The following is a 15,027-nucleotide window of genomic DNA, read 5'->3' as shown; positions in this document are numbered from 1 at the left end:
GTTAAATCCTGCTGTGTTGACCTCAAGGGAACAGTGGGGGTGGGGAGTGGGGGAAATCTCACTAGGGCCAGGGAGCTCCGCCAGGTCTGGGAGGGAGGCTATCACTTGAGGGCGGGGCAGGGGCGGGGCAGGGGGGGCAGTGAGGTAATTTCCGTGCTCTGTCGTCAGAGGTCTGAGTCGCCCCAGGGGCAGAATCGAAACTGATCGCTGCTCTAAGTCGATGCTGGTGCACTGGGTAAGTATGGGGTGGTGGCTGGGGGCTGGAGGGGCCGCCTAGAGAGGTGTGAAGACCACCCCCTTTGCCTGCAAATGGGCAAGATCAGTGGCTTCAGACAGACCCTAGCATCGGACAACTCCATGGACCCCTCTTCCTGCTTCTCCAGCTGCAGGGTATGGGGTTCTAGCTCTGATGATTTAGAAAACTCACAGGAGTGCAGGGAGGGACTGCAGGCTTCGCCTGTTGCTCATTCTACTTAAAACATAATCTTTGTACCTCAAGGTTTCCCTTCAAAGTTTAGAGTGCTAGGGTATAGGTCAGTCGTAGATTATTTGTGTAGAAAGCCTGGGTTCCATCCTCAACACTGGGGGAGAAGGTGTGGGGGGAGGGAGGGAGGGAAGGAGGGAGGGAGGGGGAGAGAGAGAGAAAGTTCCCCTTAGACCTGACTAGGTGTTTTCAGGGAGCTGGCTATTCTCTCTCCCATCCCTGCTGGGTGATATTAACTCAGACTCTGGGCTCTGGGCATTGCTTCCCCTTCTGGCATCTCCGTGGGAGCTCTGATGAGGACTATCCAACCTGGATAGAGCGGGACTTCTGCAAGGCTGTGCCCTCCCCTCCTGAGGCTCCTGTTGCCAAGTCCAGGTGGGCTACAGTAGTCCCAATAGCCAACTAGCAGGTCTCAAGAAAGGGGGTACTCTTTTTCGGACAGCCAGAATCATGAAACTTGAGGAGTGAAGGAGCCCCAGAGGTACTAGATGGGGGATTCTGTGTCCTCCCAACTCCCTTCTTTTACCCACTGCCACTTGGGCAGGCCTTTCAGGAGGAAAGGTTGAGTTGGAGTTCCAGTGGACTTCCCCAACAAGCCAAAATTGGGCAGAAGTCTCTGTCCTACACCTGACAGAGAGGTAGGTCCTACTTGACCTTGGGCTGACTTGCTTCTCTTGTCCCATTGTCTCTCCAGGGCTAACAGTTTCAGCAGAACAGCTGCCCAGAAACGTTGCTCACAATCCTGAAGGACCTGGCCCTCATCTGACATGGCATCCGTGGGGTGTGGCCTGAGGTCGACCAGCACATCCACCACCAATGGGCTATCCTTGGCTGAACTCTGTGCTAAGGTAGACCTTCACCTGGGCTGCTCCCGCTGTACTGAGTACCTCAATGAGAGCACCTATATTCTACGTGAGGTAGAGCATACCTGCTCCAGGGAGATCTTGCTGGCCCGCTTCAAGCAAGCAGCCAAGAACAAGGTCTGGCGTAAGGTGGGCCTCAGGCCCAGCTTTCCAATACCTGTGCGCTATCAAGTCTGTCGCTATTATAGCCCAGGGTTGGGCTGTAAGCGGCACTGGAACAGATGCACTTTTGCCAGCAGCCCAGAGGAGGCACTGGTCTGGACATTTGAGCTCAAGAACAACCTTACCCGACTGAAACTGAAAGAGGCTGTGCAGGGCACCAGAGCCCCAGATAGGCTGCAGACCCCAGCCGACACCATCCGAGCAGAGTTTGGTGGCCACTTCCAGCTGCTCTGTGCCCTGTGCTTCAAGTGTCGTCCCCCATGCCTCTGCCCCGTGGATTCCAGGGGCCATTGCCCTAAGCACCAAATCTGCCCCACACTCCTTATCCATGTTATAGTTGAGGGCCAAAAGCGACAGTTTGTGGAGGTGCGTCCACTGCCACAAAAAAGGCATCCTTTAAACTACTGCATGTTTGTGGGCCGTGGGGTACCATGCCGCCACGGGGCCTCACGCTGTGGGTATGCACACAGTGCTGTGGAGATGGCTGTGTGGAAGGCTGAGCAGCTGGATGGGCTTCAGAGAGGAGATCTGCTCACATACCCTCTCTTTGGGGAAGACAAACAGAAAGCCAGCCATGGTCAGCCTCCTGCGGTCAAACTATACTGCCATGCCTGCCTGGTCACCTGTAGTTCTCAGGAGGCATTTGAGAACCACTGCTCCTCCCTGGAGCACGCACAGATGGTGGCCTTTGACCAGGTTGTACCCCGGAAGCACCGTGCCCCACCAATGGGGCTCTCCAAGTTCGAGCTCTGCCCCAGGTAAGGAGAATTGCATGGAAGTCTAGGCTAGCCTGAGGGATTATGAGGCCCATGAGGCCTGGGACCTGCCTATCATTTCCTGTGCCCTCTGCATGTCAAGTTAGTACTGCAGTAGCCCCTGAAAGAAGGTACCTTGGGCCAGCCCTTGTCCTGGATATTCAGGGTATAGAGAAAATGAAACCCCTATGCAATCCATTCCTGCTCCCCATACAGGCCAGGGTTGGGCTTAGAGGGTTGGACCTCCATGAAGTCCTCCTGCTGACATCATCATCTTTTTAGACCTGACCTCTGTGAGTATGGAGAGGTCTGCATCAAGGCCCACTCAAAACAGGAGTTACAGGAGTGGGTTCAGCGGGCACAAGACATGGAGCTGCGAGAACAGGCCGCCTGGCAGGACGGGCTGGTACCTTACCAGGCACGACTTCTTGCAGAATACCGGCGCAGCAGCAAAGAGGTCTTGGTGGTAAGTGGAGACTTGTGGGTGGGTGGGGGTGGGTCCATGGCTACCGTGCTGAAAGCCCAGCTTCTTTGTGCAGATGGCTGAGACCGTCCATGGAGTGTCTGTCACTTGCCAACAGCCACTGGTGCATCAGGCCCAGGAGAAGATCCAGCACAAGTGGGTGTTCACCATCCACTCTGAGGTAAGGGTCAGGCAGCCCTGAGATGGCAGGTCTTACGGGTATCCCTAGGCTTGGCTGGAGGGATTCCCAGGGTGTTAAGGCCTACAAGCGGGCAGATACCGAAAGCATGCGATTTGAAGTGGATGCTGTCAGTGCCTCCGCTTCTGTGTCTATGTGACCCTAGGACAAACCTTACAGCCTCTCTGCCTCAAGTTTCCTCCGCAATGACAGGACCGTGGCACCCTCACTTTATGGATGGGATCACCCAATGGAGGAAATTAACCAATACGAGAAACAAAAGTGTGCCAGTGTCTGGCACCTAGAGAGTTGAATATGACTTGTGATTACAGGACCCTGAAAACCCCAGCTACTCATCTCTTTTTTAAATATCTTCTGGGCCTTAGGCAAGGTCCATGAGCAGAGGCAGAAACCAGGGCAGACTGAGCAGTCTAAGTGTCCCACACTCAGAAAGTAGCAAGCTGCCTTTCTCAGGAGGGTGGGAAGGGTCAGGGTTGAAGGAGTCACCACGGGGCCTCGACACGGTCTCAGGACCCATTCCACACTCTGTGGCCTATTTCCCCCTCCAGGATCCCTTGCTACACGTGGCCCTACTCAAGCAAGAGCCTGGAGCAGCCTTCTCACTGGTGGCCCCCCATCTCCCACCACACCAGCTCTATGCACAGGGAAAGCACTTCTGTGTGCCCAACTCCCCAGCCCAATTCCAGGTAGGGGTGCTTGTGCAGGCTGCCTCCTTTGGCAGCTTCGAGCAATGGGTCGTCTTTGACTTCGGTCGCAGGCCAGTGCTTCTCCAAAAGCTGAAGTTGCAGCTAGGCCAGACACACAGCCTGGGGCTCAATGGGAAGCCAGCACCAAGCCACCCCCAGGAGCGGGAATGCTGGCACACAGGCAACCGCCATGTGGTGCTTGAGGTAGATTGGACACCTGAGCAGGAAGCCCTGATGGCCAAGTACAAGTTACCCTCCCTGGCCCTGGAGTTCAGTCACAATGTTGTGGTCTGGGGGCCCATCTCTCGTACGAACTACCGACAGAGGATGCACAAATTTCTCTATGAAGAGGAAGCAGCCCAGCAGCAGCTGGTAGCCAAGTAAGTGGGTCAGTGGGCTATCCCGAGTGGCCCAAATCTAGACTTAGAAGATGGGTCTTTGACTATGGTCTAGAAAGCTGACCTATAACTTTCTAACAGGCTGGCTATGAAGGGCCAGGTGTCCCTGAAGACAGCACTGGAGACACCAGCACTGGGCATGCTCTTTGCACCACCAGGGGCCCTCTATGCCGAGGTCCCCTTCCCCTCCTCTCTGTTGCCAGACACTGACCAGGGCTTCCTGCTGAGCCGAGCAGTCAGCACAGCCCTTGTGGCTCCTGCGCCTGCGCCGGACAGTAAAGTATACCAAGTGCGGCTGGAGGCACGGGCCAGTTCAGAGCATGCACTGTGGCTGCTGTTACCAGCACGATGCTGTATGGCTTTGGGGCTGCAGGCACAAGACAGCCCTGTCTTGGAGGTGCAGTTCCAGATCGACCCCCTGATCTTCCGGTTCTGGCATCGGGCAGTTGATGCACTGCCTGAGGTGTGCCTGGTTGTTCCTGACCTGCCCGCCTGCACCCTGCCCCACCCCTGGCCCACCCCGCCCTCATTCCGTGGCAATCACAAACAGAAGCTGGCTGTGGGGCTCATCGCGGGCAGAAGACCGGAGGGCTCAAAGCACATTCCGCCGCTGCTCATCTATGGCCCCTTCGGCACTGGCAAGACCTACACGTTGGCCATGGCAGCCCTTGAGGTTGTCCAGCAGCCCCACACCAAGGTGCTCATCTGCACACACACCAACAGGTGAGCCCAGAGTTCCTTCCGGGTTGCTCACCGCTGCCCTGTCTCTCAGAGCATCCATCTGATTCCTATGGAGTTGTGAGTGCCTTTCCACAAACCCTAGACCAAGGAGAGTGTTGTAGTAGTGATGTGATTTGGCCTACCCCATGTTTCCTGGGCAAGGTTTTTTTGTTTTAAATATAGAAACAGGCTATTCAAGAAGTTCCTCTTTTGGGGTTGGGGATTTAGCTCAGTGGTAGAGCGCCTGCCTAGGAAGCGCAAGGCCCTGGGTTCGGTGCCCAGCTCCGAAAAAAAGAAAAGAAAAAAAAAAAAGTTCCTCTTTGATGATTGTGCGGGTTTTTTATTTTTATTTTTTTTTATTTTTTATTTCCCTAATAACACATATTACAGGCACGGAGTCCTCCTTTAGCCCAAAGTATGGGGTGGAAGGAAGAGCCCAGGACAATAGCCACGTGTCCTGAGCCAATTTCTAGGCTGAGCTGGAGAGTGGCAAGGCTGCTGTTGCTTACCTGGAAGACCCTAGGCAGTACTTCCTTGGCCTCTTGACTCTCTAGCTCTGCTCCTGGGGGTCAGGCCACCAATTCTTGTTGCCAAAGCTTGCAGTATCCGGGAGCTGTATTCAGGATTAGTGTCAGCCCCTAGCGATGGGTGATCTCAGGCCACTAGCTATCTCCCCCCACCACCCCTTGCCCTCAGTTAAGAGATTGCCTTCTCTAAGCTATCCCTGGCTACCCAGGCTCTCCAAGTCTTGCCCCACTTATCTTCAAGCTCTGACCTTCTCTATGCCTTTGCTGTTTGTCCTGTTTGAGAAAATTTGAGTCCCTGGGCAAGACTCCCCCTTCTGTCTGCCTTATGAGTGTCCCTGGCATCCAGGCAAGGCTGCACACGAGTTTTAACCAGCAGCCTGAGTCCTAAAGCAGCAGCCCATAGTGCCTCACCCTTCCTACAGCGCTGCAGACATCTATGTCCGGGAGTATTTCCACGGCTATGTCAACAGTGGCCACCAAGAAGCGGCTCCACTCAGGGTGATGTATGCAGATCGTCCTCCAAGACAGACGGATTCAACCACATTGCAGTACTGCTGCCTAACTGAGGACCGCCAGGCCTTTCGCCCACCCACATTCCCAGAGCTGTTACGACACCGTTTGGTGGTCACCACCACCTCTCAGGCTCGTGAGCTCCAGGTGCCAGCCGGCTTCTTCTCCCACATTTTCATTGATGAGGCAGCCCAAATGCTGGAGTGTGAGGCCCTTATCCCACTCTCCTATGCCTTGACGCTGACCCGTGTAGTGCTGGCAGGGGACCACATGCAGGTCACACCTAGGCTCTTCAGCGTGCCCAGGGACAAGGCAGCAGGGCACACGCTGCTGCACCGCCTCTTCCTGTACTACCAGCAGGAGGTACACAAGATCGCCCAGCACAGTCGCATTGTCTTCCACGAGAACTACCGTTCGACGGCAGCCATCATCAACTTTGTCTCCCGTCATTTCTATGTAGCCAAGGGCAACCCCATCCAGGCCAGTGGCAAAGTCCCACGTCACCCCCAACACTACCCTCTCATGTTCTGCCATGTGGCAGGCAGCCCTGAGCAAGACATGTCCAGGACATCCTGGCTTAACTCAGCTGAGGTCACACAGGTCGTGGAGAAGGTGCAGGAGATCTACAACACTTGGCCTCATTGCTGGGGACCCCGGGAGCAGAGACACATCTGCGCTGTCTCTCATGGTGCCCAGGTAAGCTGTCTCCTCTGGTCTTTACTTTCTTTACCTGTGAGGGCTGTTTTGTTCCTTTCCAGGCTGATCCATATAATTATACCAGGGTGGGGGTGTCTAGGGATTGGTAGGAGGGCCCGTTTCTTACTGGATGACTAGAACCCTGGGCTTGTCTGCAGGTTAGTGCACTGAGGCAGGAACTAAGGAGGCGGAACCTTGGTGAGGTGTCTGTGGGCAGCTTTGAGATCCTGCCAGGTAGGTGACAGAAATGTGGGTCAGAGGCTGGCTTAATAGGGAGGCAGCTCCCAGACCATTCCTTGGATGTGCATATATACGGTGGGACTGAGGTGGCCAGGCTGCTGGTCCTTCTTGGCCATCTGGCCCTTGTCTCCCACAGGGCGTGAGTTCCGGGTGGTGGTACTGAGCTCTGTCCACAACCGAAACAGTCTGCTCAGCCCTGGGGCACCAACCTCAGAGTTCTTTACTGAGCCCCGTGTGCTGAACACAGTCATGACCCGTGCCCAGTCTCAGCTGGTGGCTGTGGGAGACGCCGTGGCTCTCTGTTCCTCTGGAGCCTGCAGAAAGCTCTGGAAAAACTTCATCCGTGAGTGCATAGAGCATCATAGCATCTTCCCAGAGGATCTGTCGCTGGAGCAGATAGAGCAGGGTGTGGCCCAGAGACAGAACTGGGCCTCGTTGATGCTCAGAGCTTGGGACACAGAGGCGGAACACAAACCCACTGCACAGGACCTCCAAAGGCCCATAGCTGAAGGGACCATGGTCACAGTGAAGGCAGAGACTAGAGCCAGGGCAGCAGCCACAGCACAGACCGAAGCAGTAGCAGCAGGGGGCACAGCAAGAAGGAACTCAGCCTCTACAGATGCAGCCGCAGAAGTGTCCACCCTGGAAGGGTATGAGGAAGACTCCGAGTCTGACTTATGGCCCTCCGACTGGGAGCTCAATGCTGATGATGCCATCCTGAAGGAACTCCTAGATGAGAGCCGGCAAATGACTGTGACTGTGAGGGAGGACGGACTTCTGGACACCATGGTTTGCCCTGCATCCTCACAAAAGGCCCGACAATACATAAACCTACCCTCATCTGCGCTGCGGAAGTACCTGCGTCTAGACCCCAAACAATACCGCCGCTGCAGCTTCCTGCAGGAGACCTTTGAGAGAGCATTGGCCACTCCACTGGATGACATGGCCTCTAGCCCTATCCAGGTCAGGGGTCGTCTGAACTGTGGGATGGCCTTCACAGGGGATGAGGTGCTAGTACAGATCCTGGGACCAGCAGTCGATGACAAGAGCATCCCTGGAAGCCTGCTGGGTCGTGTGATGGGCGTGCTGAAGAGGAGGCGGCGTGAACTGGCCTTCGTGTGTCGGATGGATGAGTGGGACCCCCACATTATGATCCCCATCAATAGTTCTGTGACTAAGATTTTTGTTGCAGGGTTGAAGGACCCACAGCAAGTTCCCATCCACTGCCTCATTGAAGGCAAGGTAAAGCATGTGAGGCACGAGACTCTCAAGCGGGAGGACCGGAGCACCCGACTTTTCTGGGTCCGCATCGTCCTTTGGCGGGAACGTTTCTACTATCCACTAGGCATTGTGCTGGAGGTGCTGCCCAAGGCTGTCACCTGGGAACAGGGCCTTCATATCCTTGACCTAGAGCATGGCCTGAAGGCCCACACACCAGACCCAGCTTCTGTTTCCAAGGCTTTGCAGAAATACCACTCAGAGATAGACATGGCCGCTAGTCACCGAGAGGACTACCGCCGCTTCCTGACCTTCACTGTGGACCCCCAGGGTGCCTGCAACCTCGATGACGCTCTTAGTGTCCGGGACCTAGGCCCAGTGTATGAGGTGGCAGTGCATATTGCTGATGTGGCCAGCTTGGTGCCCAAGGATGGGGCGCTGGATGTGGAAGCCCGCCAGCAGGGCACTGTGTTCTATGCCCCCAGCAGGGAGCCAGTTCTCATGCTACCCGCCAGCTTGTGCCAGGAGGCGCTCAGCCTTCTACCAGGTCAGGACCGCCTTGCCATTTCTCTCTTCCTCACCATGGAGAAAGGTGGTGGTGGCCAGATCAGGAGTCTGCGATTTGCACCCTCCATAGTCCGCTCTGACCGCCAGCTGTCGTACGAGGAAGCCGAAGAACTGATCAAGAGACACCCTGGGGCTGGCCTGAAGCTACCAGCCCACCTGGACTCTGTGGAGGCCTGCGTTGTGGCTGCCTGCTACTTCTCTTGGATGTTACGTCGTCAACGCCTCCCAGCTGACTGTTACTATGAGCCGCCAGATGAGGACAGTGTGCTGGGCTTCCGCACAGCCCACATCATGGTCCAAGAGTACATGATCCAGTTTAACAGCCGTGTGGCCGAATTCCTTGTGGGCGATAAGCACACACAGACGCTCACACCACTAAGGTGGCAGCCCACACCCAGTAGGCAGCAGCTTGACAGTGTTTTCAAGAAGCACAGAGGACTGGTGCCTCTGTCGCTGCACCTGTGCCACCACTCGAACACCCACTATACCCCCAACAAGCGGCTGTACCTCCTGACTTCCCTCTGGAAACAAGTGCAGCTTGCAGCTGGTACTCGGGACTACAGCCAGATGGTGGACCTTATTGCTACAGAGGACATGCACCCTTCGCTGGCTCCTGCTTGCCTGGACTTCCGAAGGGCTCTAGGCCGCTCTGTGTTTGGTCGCTCCAGCCAGGGTAGGCAGCGACCTGCTGGCCACTACTCACTGCAGGTGGATTGGTACACATGGGCATCCTCACCCATCCGTAGGTATCTGGATGTGGTGCTGCAGCGGCTAATCCTGCTGGCACTAGGCCACAAGAGCTCTACATATTCTAACAGGGACATCGATGGGCTCTGCCAGGACTTTAGTCGCCAGTATGCGTGTGCCCAGAGCTACCAACGGTGGGCCTGCAGCCTGCACCTCGCCATCCAGCTCAAGACCCAGCCTCAAAACAAGCTGGGCTTTGTGGTGGATGTCGAGACGGGTGCCCGCTGCTTCAAAGTGCTTTTTCCTATAAATCGGGAAACCCTGCCTGATCCCTGCCCTATCCACTACCATTCCCTGCAGTTAGCTGAAAACCCCGAGGAGCTTGTGGGCCAGACAGGCTTGCGGCTTGTATGGCGGCGCCGCACGTACTCGGTGCAGGCTTCCAAGCTGCCTTTACCACATCTGGGCACAAGTTTTGATCCACTCACCCAGACTATAGACGCAGCCCTGTGGATGAAGCTACTGGTGCTGCTGAAGGAGGAGCGCTGGCCTGAGGTCGCTGCCCTCATCCAGGAGCAAGATAAGCTTTCTCGTCAAAGGGAGAAAGCACAGGTACACCAGAGCCGCTGTGGACACTTTATAGAGGTGGCCTATGAGCTGGGCAGTGGAGATACCCTGCAGGTTCAGCTCGGTTCCAGCCTGCAGCGGGGCTTCCTGGCACCAACCCTGCAGCTGTGGACCGTGGTACCTGGCTTCAGCCTATGTCTGGAGCACATGGAACGGCCGGGTGACTGCTTTTCAGGCCATGTGCACCAGCCCCTGCAAGACCAGTACCTCGAAGTCAGCCAGTACTCAGGTGTGTGGGGGCCACGCTGTGCCCTGGAGTCGCTCATGAGTGCGGTTGCAGAAAATGACTCCATCGTGCTGCAGGATGTGCATATCTACTGGGACACATCACAGGAGCAACTGCAGGGTACCTTCCAGCTGGAAGCTGCTTTTCTCCAGGAGAAATGTATCAACATCCACTTTGGCTGTTGCTACCTGTGCATTCGGCTCGAGGGGCTCCCTCTTCCCCTGGCTAGCTCACTCCCTGGACCTAGTGACCTTGGCCCCTTCCTGAACATTGACCCCAATACATATACCTGGGTGGCCCATGGGCTGTCTGGTGACTGGGACCATGAACTGGCTGGTGACTGGGACCAGGAGTGTGTGGATGATCGGCAGGAAGTTCCCAAACAGGTACATTTCTTCATCCACCACATGACCATGGAGAAGGTTCCAGAAGAGGTGCTGAGACCTAGCACTCGGTTCACTGTGGAAGTGCTATCTAAGCAGCTTCCTGACCTGTGAGTAGCTCCTATCACCTGAGGTCAGGGAGAAGGTCCCTGGGCTGAGGTCCAGCACCAGGACCTCCTTGTGCCTGGGAGGACACGGTTCCCTCCCTAGGGAAATCCTGTTCACTTTCTGGTATCCTTTCTTACCCCTCCTTCCCTCCCCTAGCCGCAAGGAAGAAGCTGTGCGTGGACTGAAAAACGCATCCCCACTGGTCATTAGCATCGCCTTGGGCTTGCCGATCCTTGAGCCCCATTGGCCGATCCCTGAGCCCCGTCACCAGATATCCTGGCCCCGTCACCAGATATCCTGGCCCCGTCACCCAATATCTGGGCCCTGTCTCCCAGTATCTGGGCTCTGTCTCCCAGTATCCGGGCTCTGCCATCCAATCCCTGAGCCCTGTCGCCGCGGCTGGCCTCCCCAGCATTCTTCCCGCAAGGGTAGGTCTGCCCTTAGCTTTTCCACCTCTCCCCAGTGCATGGTGCTCAAATGACCCCATGGCTTCTGCTACACCTACACCCCCCACCCCAGTACCTACCAGCAGGTTCTTGGAGCGGAAGAACTACAACATCCCCGGTGGACATCATAAGCTGAACCAGAGCCAGGACAAGGCTGTCAGGAGTGCTCTGCAGAAGCAATTCACAGTCATCCAGGGCCCACCAGGTGGGGTCCATTTGCAGGAGCCCCTGCAGGAGGAGGGACTGCCCTGTGTGGGCAGATGTGGCCATAGGAACTCACCCTGTCCTCTCTCCACAGGCACAGGGAAGACGGTTGTGGGCTTCCACATCGTGTACTGGTTCCACAGGTCAAACCAGGAGCAGATGCCAACTGGCAGCAGCCCTAGTGAAGAGGAAAAACTGGGGGGCCCGTGTGTCCTATACTGTGGTCCCTCCAACAAGTCCGTGGATGTCCTGGGAGGTGTGTTAGGGATGAAGTGTGGGACTGCCAGAGGGCTCTGGGCACTGAGTTGCAGCCTCACATCTTCACTTGCCCTAGGACTGCTCCTGAGGAAGAAGACGGAGATGAGGCCCCTGCGTGTGTATGGGGAACAGGCAGAGGCCACTGAATTCCCGCTGCCAGGAGTGAGCAACAGGAGTCTGTTTGGCAAGATCTCTCAGGAAGGAAGACCGAATCAGAGCCTCAGGTATGACACCTCTGTCTCTGCTGGGACTGAGGCAAGGGGACCTCCACTAGCCAGGGTTTCACCAAGGTCCTGCCTTCTAGGAGTATTACCCTTCACCACCGGATCCGCCAGGCCCCCAACCCGTATGCAGCAGAGATCAGAAAATTCGATGCCCAGCTTCGGGAAGGGAAAATATTCTCAAAAGATGATCTTTTGGTGTAAGTGGTGGTCTTGTAGGTGGGGCTACCCATTGGCAAGCTCACTGGATGACACGAATTGCCTACCTTGTATAGATACAGGAGAGTCTTGGGGAAGGCACGCAAATATGAGCTCGAGCGGCACTCAGTCATCCTGTGCACATGCTCCTGTGCAGCATCAGGAAGCCTGAAAGCTCTCAATGTTCGACAGATCCTTATTGACGAGGCAGGCATGGCCACTGAGCCAGAAACCCTTATTCCGTTGGTGTGCTTCTCAAAGACCGAGAAGGTGAGGGTTGTGGGGATCTAGTGCTCCCGCCTGGATTCCTGGGGGCAGCTGATGCCGGGATGCTAAGTGTGAGCATTAAAGATGGCCAAGAAGTTGGGATGCTTCTGGCTCCAAAGCTGTCAAGGTCATAACTATCTTTGCATCCAGGTGGTTCTGCTGGGAGACCACAAGCAGCTTCGGCCTGTGGTGAAGAACGAACAGCTGCGAAACCTGGGGATGGACCGGTCACTCTTTGAGAGGTACCACAGGGATGCCATCATGCTGGACACACAGTACCGTATGCATAAGGACATCTGCTCCTTTCCCTCCATGGAGTTCTATGGGGGAAAGCTAAAGACCTGGTCCGACCTGAAGCGTCCACCCAGCCTCCTAGGTCATGTCGGCAAGCAGAGCTGCCCCGTCATCTTCGGCTCTGTGCAGGGCTACGAGCAGAAGCTGCTGGTGTCCACCGAGGAAGGCAATGAGAACTCCCGGGCCAACCCGGAGGAGGTAACAGAGGTGGTAAGTGTCAGAGCGACTCCATGGTGTTTGGTGGGTCGGTGAAGGACTCCTGGTGGAGGGTGAAGGCCAAGGAAAGCTTCAGTGGGCCAGAAGGCTGGGTCGAGTGAGGCCCCTGAGCTCAGGACAGAAGAGGGACTGGGTGGGTTCCAGCTCCGTCTGCCCTCTTACCTACTTAGGTCCGAATCATCAAGCAGTTGACCCTGGACCGGACAGTGGATCCCAAAGATGTCGCGGTCCTTACACCTTACAATGCACAGGCTGCAGCAATCAGCAGGGGCCTCATGCAAAGAGGGGTCACTGGAGTGACTGTGACCTCTATCACCAAGAGCCAGGGTGAGGCTAGCTCTAAGGAGGCCATATTTGTGTGGTGGTCAGCAGGGGGGCGGGCAGTGGGCGTAGAGCTGTGAATTCATCTAATATCCCCTCTCTGCCTTCCAGGGAGTGAGTGGCGCTATGTGATAGTGAGCACGGTTCGAACATGCCCCAGAAGTGATATGGACCAGCGGCCAACCAAGAGCTGGCTCAAGAAGTTTCTGGGCTTTGTTGTGGACCCCCACCAAGTAAACGTGGCCATCACCCGGGCCCAGGAGGGGCTGTGCATCATTGGTGAGGGTCTGCGAGTCTGGGGAAGGCTGGGGAAGGCTGGGGAAGGCAGTGCCTAGCATGCTCTGGAAAACACTAAGAGCCACCTTGACTCTTCCTTGCAGGGGACCACCTGCTGCTACGCTGCTGCCCACTCTGGCACCGTCTCCTAGGCTTCTGTGAGGCCCAGAACAGCCTCGTGCCTGCTGAGAGGGTGCGGGTCCAGAGAAAGTCTGCTCTGTCTTCGTGAGGAACCCCCACCTGCCCGGCCCTCGATGTGCCATCAGCTGATGTCCCTCATTCTTCTCTGCCAAAGGCCTGGGTGTATAGAGGATCACCACAGCTCACAGTCACAGCTCAAATTAGTCAACCACCTCTGCTTTCTTCTTGGGAAAGTCCCTGGTATTGGCTGCAGTCATGAAGCAGTGACAGTCTTATGGGTGGTGACTACTTCCTGTGCCGGAAGCAGGTTTAATAACGATGACCTTCCTGTTTGTGCTTGGACTTGAGGGGAAAAAGCTGGAGGCCAGTGCTTTTGCTTCCAACTGCCTTTGCTTAATGAATGGGACACCTCTTAGTGGCCACAGAGGACCCCAGGACATGCCCATGCTATTACAGGGACTCCTTAGAGGCTACACTTTGACGCTAAGATCCATCCATGGTTGCACTGAGCACCACATACTCATTTGTCTTATTTTCTAGTCTTAAAAACCTAAAGCCAGCATCTCTTACAGGGACACTCAGAGCAGGCAAGGAAACCTTCCCGGGAGAAAGACTTTTTCTCTTGCACTGTTTACTGCCTTGTATCCTGCAGGGCTGCCCGCTAGCACAGGGGCAGGACGATCAGAGCTGAACCAAACGCTCACACAGCCCTACCTCCTGGGATGTGAAATAGCTGGCAGGCAGCAGGGAATGAGGTACCCAGTACCTCTGAGCCTGTGCTCCTTCACCATGCTTCCATACCTGTGTCCAGGGCTTTAGGGTGACCTTCCTGGCACCAACCTTTTCTACTAGACTGAGCAGGTGAAATCTCTCCCATCATGTCTCCCTCTTATACGTTCACCTCCTGGCAATTCCAAGGCTGGAATCAGCTCCCCCTTCAGTGTGACAAATCCCCCCCCCCAATCTCCTGAGGTCAGAGATGCTGCAAGTGAAATATACACCAGGACAGCTGGGGTTCCTAAGGCCTGGCTGCGGAGCCTCCTGTGAGACTATCTGGTGTTTTCTACATTCCAATGAAGCTTCTACATTCCAATTTTTGTATCTTTTCTCAGGTTATGCCTTACATAACTGGATAATTTTATTATAAAAACTGCTCTGAAAGTTCTCGTGAGTGTTGTGTGGTGTGGGCAGGGGCGGACAGAGCTGGCCATCTTGTAGCTATTGAGTTGGTCAAAGGAGGAGTGGAGTTCAGAACTTGGGAACACGGTGAGGGGCGGTCGAAGTACCCCATATCTTATGGCTGAGAACATAGCTGCGTGGTCACAGGAAGCTAGTATAATTTAGCAGAGATGGACTGGAACCAGAGAGTTAAGTGTGTTGCTGTGGTCCCCAGGCTGAAGCAGGTCCAAAGTCCTTATGGTTGTGGCCTCAATTTCAACTTATCTGATCTGAAGTTGTCCTCTAGTGCCTGGGTCCATGGCCTCCCCCGAGCCAACTTGTGATACACACTTGTTTACCTCTCCCAGCACAGCTGACACAGGATTGGTGAGCCCAGGAGTAGATGGTGGAAGTTCCTAGAGACACTGTAAGGGAAAGAGGTTCCCAAGGCCTATGCACTTCCAGAGGGAGGGAGGAACAGCAGAGGGCACCAGCTTCACCTGCTTAC

General features: G+C 55.5%; 1 protein-coding gene across 2 annotated transcripts; it reads left to right on the top strand.

Moving 5' to 3' along the window:
- The first annotated feature begins 176 nt into the window (after positions 1 to 176).
- On the top strand, positions 177 to 14,525 carry Helz2 (helicase with zinc finger 2). Of its 2 annotated transcripts, XR_015682796.1 has the most exons (20): positions 210 to 235; positions 1,179 to 2,267; positions 2,547 to 2,730; positions 2,804 to 2,908; positions 3,475 to 3,992; positions 4,092 to 4,733; positions 5,680 to 6,463; positions 6,622 to 6,697; positions 6,840 to 10,521; positions 10,676 to 10,947; positions 11,039 to 11,170; positions 11,264 to 11,425; positions 11,504 to 11,651; positions 11,732 to 11,848; positions 11,924 to 12,116; positions 12,264 to 12,355; positions 12,537 to 12,617; positions 12,794 to 12,950; positions 13,056 to 13,223; positions 13,325 to 14,525. XR_015682796.1 is itself a non-coding variant. In NM_001305276.1 (19 exon segments), coding segments are annotated over 18 exon segments (8,835 nt in total). In that variant the 5' UTR covers positions 177 to 235; positions 1,179 to 1,251; the 3' UTR covers positions 13,450 to 14,525.
- Positions 14,526 to 15,027: the final 502 nt, after the last annotated feature.

Source organism: Rattus norvegicus, chromosome 3, assembly GCF_021556685.1.
Source record: "Rattus norvegicus strain SHRSP/BbbUtx chromosome 3, alternate assembly SHRSP_T2T, whole genome shotgun sequence".
Lineage (NCBI taxonomy): Eukaryota > Metazoa > Chordata > Mammalia > Rodentia > Muridae > Rattus > Rattus norvegicus.
This window is presented reverse-complemented; position numbering and strand designations above follow the sequence as displayed.